The sequence below is a fragment of the Mesoplodon bidens genome (assembly GCF_964165515.1).
Source record: "Mesoplodon bidens genome assembly, chromosome: 5".
Taxonomy (NCBI): domain Eukaryota; kingdom Metazoa; phylum Chordata; class Mammalia; order Artiodactyla; family Ziphiidae; genus Mesoplodon; species Mesoplodon bidens.
In genome coordinates, this window is record NC_138161.1 from 119463616 (window position 1) to 119482992 (window position 19377).

Consider the following 19377-nt stretch of genomic DNA (forward strand, 5'->3'; position numbering starts at 1 on the left):
ACAGTGAACATATATAAATGGTACTGTATAACCCACAGTCTGCTTTTATATTTCCTTTACTACATTCTTAAAAATGATTTGTGTGGTGTTGATGTTATCCTAGCATCTGGTTCACTGAAGAATTGTCTTCATGTTTTTGCTCTCTGGAGATACTCGCTTCCATTGAAAAGTATGACCATGACTGTAATGTTGTCTCTGGAGCCAGCCGCCAAAGCAGCACTTACAAGTTCATGGCTGATATACTCGGCAGCACCTCCATAGAAACTCTTAGTGCATGATCCTTTCTCTTTTTCACTTGAGTCTTTTGGCACACCGTCTACACTGGTTGGTCCATCAGTTTCTTTCTCACCGCAAGGATCACGCTTAGTCATTTTTGGTGGAAATGTTCCTGTATTTTTAAGGTTACGAATAGAATATTTTGAATCTGACAAATTTTCTTTTGAATTTATAGTTGACACACATTCTTCAGATTTGCACTGAAACACTATGTGGATGTTAGTTTCTGGTTTAGATGTGTTTTGTTCATCGATTGGGAAAAGCAGAGACCCTTTGGATGGTGACAATTTGTTTCCTGTGATAGAACACTTTGCTTCTTTATATACTTGAAAAGCTGTCATTGTCAGTGCAGTGACTTCCTTTGTATCCAGAACTTCCCAGAGTCCATTAGTAGCTAAGATAAGGAATTGACATAAGTCATCTATAGGCACAGAAATAGTTTGAGGTGCTGGAATAATGAATTTTTTCAGTTTGAGATTTCCATGAAATCCAAGTCCTCGTGTGGTTTTTATTTGCCCTTGTAGGAGCCCGTATGGTTCATGTGAACTAATTATTGCTCCGTTCTGAAGTACTCTTCTTCTTTCATCTGTGTTTCGTGTAGTGTGTTCTTTGGTTAGGCAGAAGCCTTTCCCATTTCTGCATAAGACTGCTTGCACATTACCTAAAAGATTATTTTTAAAAATTGATCCTCGATATTTATAACCATTTATATCAAAGCATGCTGTTAACTTCATAAATAGAAATCAGGCCGCTTAAAAATATTCTTTAAATATATGTAGTATTGATATCATTATTAGAAGATTTACAGTAATTCAGATTTCAAACTGGGGGGCTAATTTATTCCTCATTTTTAAGCAATTTAGTGTTTAAAATACTGAATTTAGTATTAAAATAACAAACTACAGATAATGAAAAATAAGTAATTTTTTTATGAAGCAGATTCTGAGCGTTACATATTTGTAGAATCAAGAATTGAACTTTTTTTATAACCAACATATATTCCATAGAGCAGACATTTTAAAAATGTTTTAATAAATGCCTTTTCAATTAAAAATACAAACTTTGATTTTTTTCTAAGAGTGCAGTTTGGTAAATTTTTAACTGGTCAAAGTTAAAACCTGAATATATTATAGGTATGGGTGATTAAAAAATTAGAAAGCCACTGTTAATGCCCATCTTATTAGGTTTGTTATGTGTGTTAAAAAGAAATTAAGTCAGCCCCGTGAAGAAAAATAGGTGTTATTAATGTATTACATGGATAATAGCTAACCAACGTTAAACCCTTTGATTGAAAACTGAGGTATTAAAAATCTGATTGTAGTTCATGATTCAGATGAACCTGTGATGTGTGCTTTATTAAAATCTTAAGAAAATCTGAACATAATGCTCTGAACAGATTGAAGGATGGTTGTATTACCAAAATTTTCTTTGTTATACAAAAAAAGACTGAGAATCTTTTAGTTTGTTAGGAAAAATTGACTTTCCCAAGTTTTTAGGAACATAATTGTATATTTATAATACCTATGAGAGTTAATATTGCTGGAATCATAGGCAAAATTTACGTTAGAATATTCTGATTTCAAACATGGCACCGTACCTGGAATCAGAATTTTGTTGTTGCAGGCCTTCATTTCTAATCCCCTAACGTTTTAGGTAAAGGGATTTAGGTTTCAGAAGGTAAGGTTCACACACCTAATATGTTGGACAGAACCTGAGCTGGTGAAGCATTAGTGTCAGGCATAGAGTGAGCCTATTGGCTCATTTACATAATGGCAATTGTTAATATCTGAGCTATTGGATGGGACCAAAAGATGATTGTGTGGAAAATATTTTGGAAACCTGATAGCTGTATAAATGATAGTCCTCAAAACTGAATGACCTCTTTTATTTGTGGTTTGGTTATTAATATTTTCTATTAACTTTTTTGCCAGTCATTCTGTTTACACTCTGCAGAAATCAGTAAAATAATTCTTGACTTCTGCTGAGTTTTAAATTATTATTGTACCAGCAAAGTAGCATGGGTTGGTATTGAACATGCCAACTGGGTAGACTGAATTGTTCTCTTAGGAGAACATATGGTTCAGTTCCTCTTTTAAATTAGAAAATTTCTTTCTTTGTGTACCTACACATATAAATAGTGCGACCATAGCTCTGGAAATACAGGGGTTCAAAATAGTCAATCCACTGACTTCTAAATGTTTTATTTGCATGTGGCAAGCCAAAGCTCACTCAGCAAAAAGAAAAAGCATTGTGTTTCTTCTGTGTGATTTGAAAAGCATTTAATATGATTATGTAGTTACAGTGGAAGGGTAATACATTGGTATTTTGATTTTAGTTGCCTCTGCAGAGAGCTTGATAAACATATCTTATGTACTACTCTTTGCCTTTTTTTTTTAATTGCTGTGCAACAGAGTAGGAAGTGCCATTTTCGTTGATTTTATTATTGTGAACATCCCTTAAGCTCAGCACAATAAAATTTTCTAGAAAATGAGGACAGTAAGTAATGGCTGCAGGTTTTGCCCTGCCATTGACTTGCTATCTGATTTGAGTTATTTAATTACTTGGACAGTTTATTCATCCTGATAAATGGTGCCTTCTGACTAACTCACATCCTTAACCTGTGTGAGTTTGCATGAAGGAAGAAGAAAATGAAGGAGAAGTACCCAGTGTTTCTCAACTATTCGTGCATAGCTCAGGAAATAGAGGACAATAAGAGGCCCTGGAAGAGCATCAATGGAATAGACGTGGCGAAAAAGTGGATATGCAGAGTTAATAGTTCTATTTTCTGAACCTCGGGTTGCATGTGCTGTCAGCTGCAATCGGGGTTGTTGAAAGTGGTTGTCTACATTAAGCTGAAAGCTAGAATAGAATAATGAACAAAGAGCTTCAAGGAAGTTGGGAAATTGGAGGGAGATTTAAAAATAACACTATATCCGTGTGTCTTGGAGAACTGAAGAGAGAGGAGCAAGACATGACAGTTTGAGACGTAGATTGGCTTTAAAGGGTTCCTGTAATATCTGTTTGGAAGAAATGGGAATAACTAAGCAGTGAACTGTGATAAAGAAGACCTTTACACAAAAACAATGAATCTGAGCATAAATAAGTATTCAAATTCCTAGACATAAAGTTACCAGCTTTCAGTAGTTGGAGAGATGGTGCTGTTCAGAAAAATGTTATCGAACAAAAGTGGAACCTGAAATTAACAACATTGTAAATCAACTGTACTCCAATTTAAAAAAAAAAAAGAACTGTTACTGGAAGGGCAACATGTTTAAGGACATTAATGGGGACTAAAATGAACTGCTTTGAGATGATATTTAAGCCTTTTTAAGGTGACACGTATGGGGGCTTCCCTGGTGGCGCAGTGGTTAAGAATCCACCTGCCAATGTAGGGGACACGGGTTCGAGCCCTGCGCCAAGAAGATCCCACATGCTGTGGAGCAACTAAGCCTGTGCGCCACACTACTGAGCCTGCTCTAGAGCCCACGAGCCACAACTACTGAAGCCCGTGTGCCTGGAGCCCGTGCTCCACAACAAGAGAAGCCACCGCAATGAGAAGCCCGTGCACCGCAACGAGTAGCCCCCACTCACCACAACTAGAGAAAGCCTGTGCGCAGCAACAAAGACCCAACTCAGCAATAAAATAAATAAATAATAAATAAAATAGATGACATGTATAGTCAGGCAAAGTGTTCCTTATGCAGAAGGCAATGACTGCCTTCTGCAATTGCTGGGTTGTCTCTGGTTTGTGAAAAGGAGTGTCCCTGTCAACTTCAGAATGACCTCTAGAATCAATCCCAAACGGAACTCAAGATCTGAATGGGCAAGATCTTTTTTTTTTTTTTTTTCCCAGATGGGGCCATGAAGGTCATTTAAACGGAAGTCTTAGGAAAGGACTGGAAGAAAGAGTAAGAGAAATGTTATACGGTGGTGAGAAAAGGAAACATCCCGAGGATGCATGAGTGCCCTGGATAAAAAGATGGCTTGGCTTAGAAGCAGCAGCATGGGGAAGAGGAAAGACTTGAGAGCTTGATACTTGGGACTTCAATCCCAGTTTTGTCTGTGTGACTTTCATTAAGTCACTTTATTTCCGTGAGTAACAGTTTACCACCTGCAATATTTTTTGTCAAGTTTAAGAAGGTAACTTAATAAGTAGACACTTAACAAAGGTTATTTTCTTTTGTGTTCCATGAAGGGGGAAAGCAGGTGAAGAGAGTCTATCCAAAAGAGATTGAGATGAAGCTATGAATGTTTCATTTCAGACCCATTTAAAAAAAACTACAAGAAAATCCTTACAAAGAGTTATAGGCTTAAGGGAGTAGGGAGCAGGAACTTGGAACTTGGGAAATGAGGAAATAGTTATTGGACAAAGAAAAAGGAGCAGTTGAAAAGCAGCATAAACAAACTAAGGAAAATTTAAACCCTAGTGAAGTATCCCTAAAATGGAAGCATAGTAGAAATACCTGTAGATGAGGTTAGGAAAACAACTTATATCCAGTTTTTTCAGGATTCTAATTTTGGCAAAAGAGGCTGAAATTGTATGCATGGGTGCCATGTGTTGACTCTTCCTACTGGTGATTAGCATTAGAGCCTTATTGATGTGGAGCTAGTTTTCACTGTATGTTCAAAAGATTCCTTTGATTGTTTTGTAAGATGTGTGAACATGAAACTCAAGTTCACCATTTTCTGACTGGAGCCTAACAGTACTTCACACATCAGTCTCAACTATCTGTCAAATATTTGTTGATTATATTCTCAGAATCCAGTTTGTATATATGTGAGTCCACATATATACAAACCAACATACCCCAAAAAAGGGAGATGGGGGAAGGAAAAGTCTATACAAGGTCAGTGTCATTTAAGAATGTGTGTGTGTATTTTTTTTTTTTTTTTTTTTTACCCCCTGCTTAAGATAAGGTGATTCTGGAGTTGAATTAGGTTTTAGGGGAAAAAGAAGGGGCTGGAAGTAATTTTAAAAGCAACTTATTTAACCACTAAGGACAATCACATCTAGATAGGAAAATCACAACAAATTAAAAGATCTGCAAACACAGCCTCAGTTGTGAATGAGGAAGGTAAAGACACATAAGAATGAAGGGACACCTTAGAAACAGGAAGCTGCTGGTGTTCATTTGAAGTAATAGACTAAAGGACATGGGTTCTGGCTCACTAATGATATAACCATATATAATAAGGCTTTGGTGAGCCTCAAGCTTCTATTAAAATGGGATTATTCTTACCTCACAGGTTGTGAAGATTAGATAAAGGAGTCATTGGTAACCTTGAGAAGAAGAGAGAAGAAAGGGGACTTGAGGAACAAAGAATTGTGAGTAATAGGGAAGTAGTGGGTAAATTCATGCTTGGCCTCTGGATCCAGAGTGAGCTCACAGGACAGAGAACAAGGACACTAGGGGAAAAACGTAGTTTCTGGGGCCTCATTAAAAGAAGGTATTAACAAATATATATAATCTAGACATAAAGATACTGGAATAGCAGATACACTAAAACACTCAAATATTACAAAGGAGAAGCAATGTGCCATTGTGGGTCTTGGATTGACTCCCACTGAGAATAGGAAAATATCCTGGATAATGTATATACTTTTAAGTCATATACATTGATGAGCTAGTAAGAAAGTAAAGAATTCTCCTGTCAAAAGAATAATGGCTGAATCCCAGAGTATGCCAAGAGCAAAAGCCAGTTTTTACCTGAGAGCATTTATTGAGCTGAATAAATGAGCTTAGACTTTTCACGGGGTTATGGAACAGGAAACAAAACCTAGGGCTTGTTCAAGGTGGGGAAAACTAGTGGTTCTCCCCAACAAAGCTAGGAGCCCAAAGAACCACGCCCTCACTGAAACACTGAACCGAAAATAAATATATGCCTCTCACCCACCACACAGACTGCCAGAATAATGGACTATTTCAAACTGATGCTGAACAGTGGAGGAAAGAAATATGGCCTTGCAAACACCTTGATTTTGGTCAACTAGCCTCCAGAACTGTGAGAATGGATTTTCGTTGTTTTAAGCTGCCATGTTTCAGCTGATTTGTTATGGCAGCCCTAAGAAACTAGAACATCAAGCATGCAAATAAGTAGGGAAATACTACCCATAATAAAATGAAAAATCAATTAAAACCAGCCCAGAATTGATGCAGATGTTGGAATTAGTAGGCAAGAACTCTCAATGTTATAAGTGCATTGCCTGTGTTCAAAAAGTTAAATACGGACATGGAAGATAATTTTAAAAATCAAACTTCTGAAGATGAAAAATACAAAATTTAAAATGAACAGATTCAATATTGCAGAAGAAAAGATTAGATATTGCAGAGTAAGGATCTCTGAAAATCTACTCCTCAGTAAAAGGAATGAGAGCACGGGCAAAAATTGTTAAAGTCAACTTTTCTAAAATGCTGGAAATGAACCAAAGGCTTGCAAAAACCTGAGAAACATTGAAGAGAAACAGTTTAAAGTAGGTAAAACCAAGTGGTCATGGCCTTGTAACCTGGCCTACTTCCAACCACTTCTCTTCAGCTCGGCAGTAGCCTTGAAAACCAAACATTTTATAGTGATGCTAGCTCTGCAATCAACAGTCTAGCAGCCTCTGCAGGAGAAAGGGTGGCTTTAGACCTCCCTAAAAATATCTATCCCCGGAGAATTGTCATTATGTGAACTATCTTGCAAGTCCCTGAAGAAAGCTCCATTCTCAAATCTTGTCATCATTTGACTTGACTCAGAGCTTACTCTATGCAAATAACTCATCCTCAATATGTTTGCCAAAAACAATCAGCAGCAATTGTTTAAAATCACACTTGCCTGAGGCAGTGAAAGCATCTGGGGATGACAAGAGGCTGACCCCCCAAAAAGTATAAGAAAGAGCTGAGGAATGAAAACCTATAGAGGGTTTTGAAAAGCTCAAACATACTCCTGGGGAAACAGAGGGCATGCATGTGTGCAGGGTGTATACATGCCCAGGACCTGAACAAGACTTAATTTCTCACCTATGACTAATCTTGATGATTAACCCAAGTAGGAAGTAAAAGCATAGAGTTGTAAACTGACTGCCATTTTTTACAAGACAAGCCTCAAAAAAGACAGAGCCTCAGCAAAGACTGGAAGACATGCATATTAGTAGTAGGTATTTAAGGAAATCTCCATCTAGTCCTTAGCTGAACACTAAGATAACCAACCAAGCAGAGACATTGTGTCTGCACATGACAGAATATAGACTCTACAGAATTAGTTCATAAAAGTCACAAAACAAACAGTAACAACAACAAACCCTGGAGAGGGAGGACATCTATATTATTCTAAATGTCCAGTTTTCAACAAAAAAAGAGTAATGAGAGAGTAATGAAACATAGTAATGCAAGCATAGCCCATATACAGGAAAGAAAGTAAGTCAATAGAAGCTGTCCATGAGGAAGTCTAAGCATTAGAATTAACTGGACAAAAAATGTTTTTAAATTTATCAATATGTTTAAAGGAAAATGGGGCTAAAAATTAAAGGAAAGCATGAGAACAATGATCCACCAAACTAGAGACTTATCAATAAAGAGATGGAAATTATAACAAAGAAGCACGAAATTCTGGAGTTGAAAAGTACAATGTCTTAAACAAAAAATTCACTAGAATGAGCTCAGCATCAGGTTTGATCTGGCAGAAGAATCAGCAAACTTGATTGATAAATTGAGATTATCCAGTGTGAAGAATAGGGAAAAAAAAAAAAAAGAATGAAGTAAAGTGAACATCGTCGCAGAGACTTGTGGGACACCACCAAGTATACCAACATATGCATAATGGAAGGAGAAGACAAGTGGGAAAAAAAGAATATTTGAAGAACTAATAGCCAAAAACTTCCCAAATTGGAATAAAAACATACGAGAAGCTCAACAGACTCCAAAGAGTATAAACTAGAAGTCAGTACTTAAACACATCATAGTCAAACTGTCAAAAGACAAAGAGAAAGAAAGAATATTGAAAGTAGAATGAGAAAAGTAGTTCATTACATACAGCCAAGGAATGCTCAATAAGACCAACAATTATGTCTCATCAGAAACCATGGAGGCTAGATGGAAATGTGATGATATTCAAAATGCAAAACTATCCTTTTAAAAATGAAGAAATTAACACATTCCCAGTTAAAAAAGACTGAGAGGATTCATCATTAGCAGACTTTCCATACAAGAAATACTTAAGGGAGTCCTTCAGGCAAAAATGAAAACACTAGACTGTAACTCAGACCCATACAAAAAAAGAAAGGTAACTACAATTGTCTTTCAGAATCTGGGAAGCACTGTTCTAGGACACACAACAGATCTGTGGATATTCAAGTCCAATAGCCCTCCATATCTGCAGTTCCACATTCACAGATTCAGTCAACCATGGATTGTGTAATAGTGTGTTTACTATTGAAAATATTCTGCATATAAGTGGACCCACACAGTTCAAACTCATGTTGTTCAGGAGTCAACTGTATATCGGTAAATATAAAGCAGTAAAAAATGTATTTTACTTTTAACACTTTTATTATCCTGTCTTATTTAGAAGAAAGCTGCATAAAACAATAATATAAAACTTTATAGGCTTGTAATGTGTAAAGATGTAATTCTATAAAGTAAAAAGAAGGCTGCAGGAAATAGAGCTATACTGGAGCAAAGATGCCACATATATCTTTTGAAATTAAGTTGGCATTAATGCAAGCCAAATTGTTTTTAACTTAAGATTTTATTATAATCCTCAGAATAGCCACAAAAAATATATATTTTAAAAATATATAGGGCTTCCCCGGTGGCGCAGTGGTTGGGAGTCCGCCTGCCGATGCAGGGGACACGGGTTCGTGCCCTGGTCCGGGAAGATCCCACATGCCACGGAGTGGCTGGGCCCGTGAGCCGTGGCCGCTGAGGCTGTGCGTCCAGAGCCTGTGCTCCGCAGTGGGAGAGGCCACAGCAGTGAGAGGCCTGCGTACCGCAAAAAAAAAAAAATATAGTAAAAGGGGGCATCCCTGGTGGCGCAGTGGTTGAGAGTCCACCTGCTGATGCAGGGTAGATGGGTTCGTGCCCCATTGCGGGAAGATCCCACATGCCGTGGAGCGGCTGGGCCCGTGAGCCATGGCTGCTGAGCCTGTGCATCCGGAGCCTGTGCTCCGCAATGGGAGAGGCCACAACAGTGAGGCCACAACAGTTTCTTTGACTATATATATATAGTAAAAGAAATACAGGAAATAAAATGATGTACTAGAAACTATCTAATACAAAATACTCTAATACTCATCAAGAAAAAGAGGGAGAGGACTCAAATCAGTAAAATTAGAAATGAAAAAGGAGAATTTACAACAGACACTGCAGAAACACAAAGCATCCTAAGAGACTACTACAAGCAACTCTATGCCAAAAAATGGACAACCTGGAAGAAATGGACAAATTCTTAGAAAGGTATAACTTCCCAAGACTGAACCAGGAAGAAATAGAAAACATGAACAGACCAATCACAAGTAATGAAATTGAAACTGTGATTAAAAACCTTCCAAGAAACAAAAGTCCAGGACCAGATGGCTTCACAGGTGAATTCTATCAAATATTTAGAGAAGAGCTAACAGCCATCCTTCTCAAACTCTTCGAAAAAATTCCAGAGGAAGGAACACTGCCAAACTCATTCTAAGAGGCCACCATCACCCTGATATCAAAACCAGACAAAGATACTACAAAAAAAGAAGATTACAGACCAATATCACTGATGAATACAGATGCAAAAATCCTCAACAAACTACTAGCAAACAGAATCCAACAACACATTAAAAGGATCATACACCATGATCAAGTGAGATTTATCCCAGGGATGCAAGGATTGTTTTTTTTTTTTTTTCTTTTTTTTTTGCGGTACGCGAGCCACTCACTGTTGTGGCCTCTCCCGTTGAGGAGCACAGGCTCTGGACGTGCAGGCTCAGTGGCCGTGGCTCAAGGGCCCAGCCGCTCCGCGGCATGTGGGATCCTCCCGAACCGGGGCACAAACCCATGTCCCCTGCATTGGCAGGCGTACTCTCAACCACTGCGCCACCAGGGAAGCCCCAAGGATTCTTCAATATACACAAATCAATCAATGTGATACACCATATTAACAAATTGAAGAAGAAAAACCATATGATCATCTCAATAGATGTAGAAAAACTTTTGACAAAATTCAACACCAATTTATGATAAAAACTCTCCAGAAAGTGCGCATAGAGGGAACCTACCTCAACATAATAAAGGCCATATATGACAAAGCCACAGCAAACCTCATTCTCAATGGTGAAAAACTGAAAGCATTTCCTCTAAGATCAGGAACAAGACAAGGATGTCCACTCTCACCATTATTATTCAACATAGTTTTGGAAGTCCTAGCCATGGCAATCAGAGAAGAAAAAGAAATAAGAGGAATACAAATTTGAAAAGAAGAAGTAAAACTGTCCCTGTTTGCAGATGACATGATACTATACATAGAGAATCCTAAAAATGCCACCAGAAAACTACTAGAGCTAATCAATGAATTTGGTAAAGTTGCAGGATACAAAACTAATGCACAGAAATATCTTACATTCTTATACTCTAATGATGAAAAACCAGAAAGAGAAATTAAGGAAACACTCCCATTTACCATTGCAACAAAAAGAATAAACCTACCTAGGGAGACAAAAGGGATAAACTTACCTAGGGAGACAAAAGACCTGTATGCAGAAAACTATAAGACACTGATGAAAGCAATTAAAGGTGATACAAAGAGATGGAGAGATATACCATGTTCTTGGATTGGAAGAATCAATATTGTGAAAATGATTATACTATCCAAAGCAATCTACAGATTCAATGCAATCCCTATCAAATTGCCAATGGCATTTTTTTCTGCACTAGAACAAAAAATCTTAAAATTTTTAGGGAGACACTAAAGACCCCGAATAGCCAAAGAAGTCTTGAGGGAAAAAAACGGAGCTGGAGGAATCAGACTCACTCACCTCAGACTATACTGCAAAGCTACAGTAATCAAGACAATATTGTACTGGCACAAAAACAGAAATATAGATCAATGGAACAAGGTAAAAAGCCCAGAGATAAACCCATGCACCTATGGTCAACTAATCTATGACAAGGGAGGCAACGATATACAATGGAGAAAGACAGTCTCTTCAATAAGTGGTGAAGGGAAAACTGGACAGCTACATGTAAGAGAATGAAATTAGAACACTCCCTAACACTATACACAAAAATAAACTCAAAATGGATTAGCGACCTAAACATAAGACTAGACACTATAAAACTCTTAGAGGAAAACATAGGAAGAACACTCTTTGACATAAATCACAGTAGGATTGTCTTTGATCCACCTCCTAGAGTAATGGAAATAAAAACAAAAATAAAAAAATGGGACCTAATGTAACTTCAAAGCTTTTGCACAGCAAAGGAAACCATAAACAAGACGAAAAGACAACCCTAAGAATGGGAGAAAATATTTGCCAATAAATCATTGGACAAAGGATTAATCTCCAAAATATATAAACAGCTCATGCAGCTCAATATTAAAGAAGCAAACAACCCAATCCAAAAATGGGCAGAAGACCTAAATAGACATTTCTCCAAAGAAGACATACAGCTGGCCAAGAAGCACATGAAAAGTTGCTCAACCTCACTAATTATTAGAGAAATGCAAAGCAAAACTACAATGAGGTATCACCTCACACGAGTTAGAATGGGCATCATCAGAAAATCTACAAACAACAAATGCTGGAGAGGGTGTGGAGGAAAGGGGACCATCTTGCACTGTTGGTGGGAATGTAAATTGATACAGCCACTATGGAGAACAGTATGAAGGTTCCTTAAAAAACTAAAAATGGAATTACCATATGATCCAGCGATCTCACTACTGGGCATATACCCAGAGAAAACCATAATTCAAAAAGAGAAACCATAATTCAAAAAGACACATGCACCGCAGTGTTCATTGCAGCACTATTTACAATAGCCAGGTCATGGAACTAACCTAAATGCCCATCGACAGACGAATGGATAAAGAAGATGTGATACATATATACAATGGAATATTACTCAGCCGTAAAAAGGAACGAAATTGAGTCATTTGTTGAGATGTGGATGGATCTAGAGACTGTCATACAGAGTGAAGTAAGTCAGAAAGAGAAAAACAAATATCGTATATTAACACATGTATGTGGAACCTAGAAAAATGGTACTGATGAACTGGTTTGCAGGACAGAAATTGAGACACAGATGTAGAGAACAAACATATGAACACCAAGGGGGGAAAGCGGCGGGGAGTGGGGGAGTCGGTGTGATGAATTGGGAGCTTGGGATTGACATGTATACACTGATGTGTATAAAATGGATGACTAATAAGAACCTGCTGTATAAAAATATATATACAATTAAATAAAAAGAAAAGGATGACTAATCTTAGTTGAGGAAAAAAAAAAGAAAGCAGTAATAGAGAAATAGAAAAACAAAAGATATATATATATATAGAAAACAAACAGCAAAATGTCTGACATATATCCTACCCTATAATTAATTACCTTAAATGTAAATGAATTAAATACTTGAATCAAAAGGCAAAGTTTAGCAGAATGGAAAAACAAATAAACAAACATGGTGGCTGGCTGAATAAAATCCCCAAAGATATCAGAACCTCATCTCTGGAGCCTGTAACAATTACCTTATATGGCAAAGACTTTGAAGATGTGATTAATGATCCTGAGATGCTTAACACTGGATTGTCTGGGTGGGTTCTAAATTCAACCACAAGAGGGAGATTTGGCTACAGACACAGAAGGAGGAAATGTGCATATGGAGGCACATTTGAGATCAGAGTGATGTGGCCACAACCCAAGGAATACTGGCAGCCAATCAGAAGGTGGAAGGAGCAAGGAACAAATTCTTTCCCACATCCTCTGGAGGGAGCACTGCCATGAAGACATTGGGCCAGTTATGCTGGTTTAGAACTTCTTGAACTGTAAGAGAATAAATTTCTGTTGTGTAAGCCACCAAATCTATGGTAAATTTATAACAGCAACCACAGTAAAGGAATACAAACAAGATCCAACTATATGTTCTCTAAGAAGACACTTGATTCAAAGATAAAAAGATGGGGAGAAAAGGCTGTATCAGTGAATATACTAAAAATCATTGAACTGTAGACTTTACCTGGATGAACTGTGTGCTTTGTGAGTTGTATCTCAATAAAGGTACTAAATATAAAATCACTGGGGAAAAGGATTTAAGGGATCAAATAAGAATCCCATATGTTTATAAGGAACTAGTGTGGTTAATTAGAAATATAAAAATTTGTGGTTTATTTGATGTTGTGAAAAAAGTGTAATTATGTATGCTGTATCAATATGTTTGAGTTTTAATCCTGTGAGGATTAACTGAAGCAAAATAAGACAGCACCAGGAGAAGTGATAAAATGCAATGTAAATGAGAAGTGCTAAGAGCAAAAAGTCAAGAATGTCTGGAAGGATCTTTTTCCACATGCACAAATTCAACACTTATTCAATGACTGTATCACCACACTCATGTTTCATTATAAAGTGAGGTGGAGTTTTTTCTTGGTTTTAATTCCAGAGTTGTGATGATACTGGTATTTGACAAATTTCAAACAAGAAAAATGAATTCCCTTGCTATCTTTATAGGTCTTGTTTTATAAAATACAAAACATGCCCTTGATAAATTTGTGTGAACATTTATTTTTTGCAACTCATTTAAATTACTTTCTTTTAGGAGCACTTTTGTATCATAAATCATGACCTCCCTTTCACAAGTTGGATTTTTTTCCCCCTACTTATTTGTTTCTATTAGAATGAAGGATGCCCTAATGAAAACATTTTAACACAGTTATGTATGTAAGCCTGTAAATTAGATCCAAAAAATGTTTGACCTGGAAATTAGAACCTGCCAAACAACAGTGGGCTTGGAAGTAATGAATCATAGTAAACTGAACATTTGATGATAGTGTCTACGTATTAAGTATCTCATATATTTTCCTTTAATTTCCCAGGAACCATGATATCAAATGATATTTTCTAATAGAGGTTCAAAGTTCAAGGATATGGGTCTGTTCCCAGATTAGTCTGAAATCCGAAAACTCTCCATCCATGAAGTAGGCCTGCTCTGAAGCACTTTGGAACCTCAGGGTAGGGCCTGAGAAATGGCAAATGCTCCAAGGAAATAGGCATTGCACTTGGCTCCGTGGTATTGCTTAATCTGGTGTTCTCATTTTGGGCTCACAACCAGAGTTAGATCAGAAACAGGCCAGCTTCCAGGGACCTTGACATTGTCATGGTCTTGGTGAGTATATCTGGCCCTGGTGTGGGCCAAAGTCCCACTCCCTGAGTCCCAGACTCCTCAGACTCTGGAAGCAATCCCCTTCAGAGGCAGTTTGATTTCCAGCTCCAATTCCTATTACCTCTGACACCTTGAACAAATAATTTCACCTCTCCGAGGTTCTATTTTCTCATCTGGACAATTGGGTCAACATCACTTAGAAATGGCGGCAGGGGTTGGGAAGGAGAACAGATATGGTTTAAGGGTCCAAACTTGCAATGAGCAGGAAATATGTCTTAGAGGTCTAATACACAATATTGGGAAGAGAGAGAACGTATATATTTTAATCATCAAACTTGCTAAGAGACTAGAACTTAATTTTTTCAACCACTATAAAGAAATGATGATTATGTAATGTGATAGAAATGGTAATTATCGCTACAATGGCAATCATGTTACAATATAAAAATGTATCAAATTAACATGTTGTGCTTCTTAAACTTACACAATGTTACATGTCGAATATATATATTTTTAAAAACAATACTTAGATATCTTTAGATATCAGAGTTCTTGGAAGACTACATGAGAAATTACTCTGTATGCAATATTCAGTAAGTGGACACTGTCATTAATAATTTTACCAAGGAAAGGGGTGGTGGAACCCTAGTTAAGCATCTCATGGAACTTGGGTTAACTTGGCTAAAACTCTTACCTCTGGGCTTTCCATTTTGGCAAGCTCCTTAGCTAGAACTTTAGCACAGCATGTCAAAAAATTGCTTCTTGAAATAAAATTAAAAGAATCCAGCCAAAATTTTTGGAGAAGGAAATACACGCCTATAAAACTGAATCATGAACGATTGTTTTTCCTAAGATGAAATTGATGCAACTTGGCCAGTGAGCACAAGAGTGACCTGCTGCAAATATGTTAGTTACCAGAAAAACTGACCAGTTTGAGCAGCTATACTAACAACACTCAAAAAACTTTCCATTCTCCCGAAAAAGGAAAGTGTGGGAAATGTTTTGGTTTCATTCCGATCTGAGCAAATGTAATAGATTTGCTTTGCCTTTATCAATAGATGTGTTGCTACCCCATTTAGAAAACGTCATGTTTTGGTCACATTATTTCATATACGTGCCTCCTTGAGACATAATTACAATTCATTTTGTGCCTGCAAATCTACATTTAAACTGTGGTTATTGATCGTTTCTTAAATTGGTCAGTGAAATATCTAGGCACTAGTAAGTCATTAAATAATAGGTCACTAGATAATTCTGGAAGCAAGAGAGGTTTTGCTGCCAGGAATAAAACATGTTAAGGTGTAACCTGGTACCATTCAATATACATACCAGTGTTTGCAATATGTAGCACTCCAGAAATTATTTTCGGCATCCCCCGGAAAGGGACCAAAGCATCAAGGTCACTGAATCTTCTCCAAGACATCTTAGCTTTGGGACTTTTAATGTTGCCTTCCAATATGCAAGTAACTGCAGAACAGCCGCTCCATCGAGCCCTGGACACTTCTTTCCTTCCAAGACGTAAAAGCCTGTCCATTCTCCAAAATGCTTTTGCAAAGGCTTTGTGTATGTTCTCATACTCACATTTCAATGCTTTTGTCTTCTTCTTTATGGAGGAGAAGGAGTCTTCTATAGCTCTGTAGTCTTCTCTAAACACTGTGTGAAAAGAATTGATTACTTTTTGCTCTTCAGGGGTCATTTCGTAGGAAGGATCAAGTCTGGAAAGTTGGTGGAGAAGTAAAACTGGGAGTTCCATTGAAGTCAAGTCTGCTGCCGAGGCACCGTGATGTCCATCAAACAAACCAAAAAAACACACATTGGGTTTGTTGCCAAAATTATTCATGACAGTGAATTTATCATTCATGACAGCTCTCCATGTAGAATTCCTGTCTTCGCAAATGGCTGCTCCTTTAATTAATAGGTGACAGATTTTTTGAGGATATGTTGAACTCTTGTGAATGTTATCAATAATCTTATAGTATGCTGGTATTTGTTTCTTCCAAAGGAGCTCAAAAGCATTATTAATGCTATGTAAGATTTTTTCAGTAAATGCAGAAGATGACAATAGTTTAGCAATGATGGACTGCCTCTGATCAGCAATCGCTGAGAGCCCTGGTTTCTTCCCACCCATCCACTGAAAGCCCAGTGTAGCCAGAGCTACATGCTGCTTTTTATGGAGGAATATTCCAGGTAGGTCAATTTCATGCTTGCATATGGAACAGGGAAATGTGATCATCTCATTGTAGACCTGCACTTTGTGATGCTCTCGTCTTTTTCCTTTTAAAATGCTTTCTTCTCCATGTAAGTGGGACTCCCTCATCTGAATCATATGTCAGTTTTCTTGTGTACAATTGCCTTGATTTCCAAAACACTCTGCAAACAGGATAAAAGATATTTACATGCCTGGAATGATGCACTGAAAATCTCTTCAAGCAGGCCCCTATCTTTGCAATTTGCTTTGGCTCCTTGATATTTTATATCGGCCTAGAATATTCTTATTCCTCTTTCTGTGATTCCCCCCCCAAAACACATAGTAAGTACTTAAGGAATTGGTGATTGGCCTGTGTAGGCCCAAATGAAATTCGGCAAAATCTCCAGAAAGTCAGCTAGACCTCTGAGAACGAATACTCAGATAAATCAGCACAATATTTTATCTAGGCAAGTGAAGGTATATGCTTGAGATCTAGGAATGTGATTTCAAATATAAGCATAATTATTTTTGTATTCGATTTTGTCCTAATAATAAAATAATTTTATTTATATAATAATATTATATAAAGAAATATAATAATTTTAAAAACCCACTTTTGTCCTAATTAAAGAGTTCTCAAGAAAATGAATGGGATATGCCAAAACCAAGCAGAATGATGAAAAGAATGGATAGTAAGGACAGAATTTTTTAGGACTGCAAAGGGAAAGAGGTATGGCCTGAGGAAAGGAAAGGAGCTGGATGATACATTTCCAGAAAGCAGACACCCTTTCTTACACTCCTTCCTATCTGAAGCATCTACAACAGAACTCAGCACATGAAGCCATTTGTATCCATTTTTATGGGCAATTCCTAGGGCAAGAGATCTTTGAAAGGGCCTGTGGAGGTATGAGAGACCTGAAAAAAAATGCTTTGGTTACAAAATATTTTAAAACCTGAAAAATCAAAGTTAGTGATTTTAAATGTTTATGAAATGTGATATCTTAAAACCAGCTAACTTCCAGATGCAAACTAGTATTATATATATATAGGATGGATAGACAACAAGGTCCTACTGTACAGCACAGGAAACTATATTCAGTATCCTGTGATAAACATAATGGAAAAGAATATGAAAAAGATATATGTATGTATAACTGAATCACTTTGCTGTACAGTAGAAATTAACACAACATTGTAAATCAACTATACTTCAATAAAATAAATTTTAAAAATGAAAACAAACTTATGGTTACCAAAGGGAAAAGGGGGTGGGGGGGGATAAATTAGGAGTTTGGGATTAACAGATACAAACTACTATATATAAAATAGATAAACAACAAGGCCCTACTGTATAACACAGGGAACTATAGTCAATATCCTGTGATAAACCCTAATGGAAAAGAATATTTAAAAAGTATACATATGTATAACTGAATTACTTTGCTGTACAGCAGAAACTTAACATTGTAAATCAACCATACTTCAATTTAATTTTAAAAAATTAGCTAACTTCAACTCAACTCATATATGAATTGTATTTGATATGGGTATATTTAGTCTGCTCCTTTCCTTATGTGTATTTAATTCCCTGATGTGCACAACTCTATTGGATACAGCTACTCATCCCTACAGTAAAATTTCATTTACAAATTTCCACTTCATAAATGCTCGTTGAACTATTAGCCTATTAGCAAGTTTCCCTGGCTTTGCCTCACCAACCAATTCTGGTTTCTTTTTTTGTTTTGTTTTTCTATTTTTAACTGTTTCTTTATTCAGTTATCTTAATTAAAACAGTATATTTTTTTAATGTTGTCTATAAAATGTACAAATATTTGGATTTAGCAGCAGAAAACCACCATAAGAATCTAAAAGAAACTTGTTTCTTTTTTAATGAAAAATTTTAAAATCACACAAAAATAGAAACATATAATGAGGCCCCATATACCCATCACCAGCTTCAACCATTACCAACATTTTTTCACTCTCGTTTCCTCTGTGTCCTCAGCCACGTTATTTCATTTTACTCATTTTTACTGGAGTATTTTAAAGCAAATCCCCCAGTTCTATCAATCTCACTCATCGATATTTCAGTATTTAGTCAACATCCATTCACTTCTTCAATACCAGTAGGCCAGCTACTGTGCAGCTACAGTGCAGCTTACGAATAAGGCTGGTGTCTTGCCCTTGAAGCTATGAGGGGAGGAGTCTGTAGTCCCACCCATGTGCTCATACAAAGAACCAGACAGGTCAGATGAAGCCAGAACAGAGCCCCATGACAGGGCTCAACCAGGGGCCCAAACTTCATCTGGCTAGGAATGGCACCATGACACTTGAGAAGCTGACCTAGAAAAATGCTCAGTTGAGAAAGAGGAGCAAGGGCTCCAAGGCCAAACCAAAGGGATGACCAGCTAGCAGGCAGAAGGCTGAAGAGGACCCAGCCAAGGAGGCGGACAGGCACACAGAGTAGTGGAAAAAAATGGGTACCGGCAAAGCTTTTCAGCTCTTCTGACCAAAATGTATATCAAATATTTTTAACTTGCTATTATTTGGTAATATTCATATAAAGGATACAGTTTTTCTGAGGCT

The 19377-nt window shown here is 37.1% G+C and overlaps 1 protein-coding gene across 1 annotated transcript; it reads right to left on the bottom strand.

Moving 5' to 3' along the window:
- Nucleotides 1-90: 90 nt before the first annotated feature.
- On the bottom strand, nt 91-16920 carry PP2D1 (protein phosphatase 2C like domain containing 1; the record flags this gene model as incomplete). Its single annotated transcript, XM_081235371.1, has 2 exons — nt 91-937; nt 15933-16920. 2 exons carry the CDS (start codon nt 16918-16920, stop codon nt 129-131), a joined length of 1797 nt encoding a protein of 598 aa, XP_081091497.1. The 3' UTR covers nt 91-128.
- Between the last annotated feature and the right edge of the window lie 2457 nt (nt 16921-19377).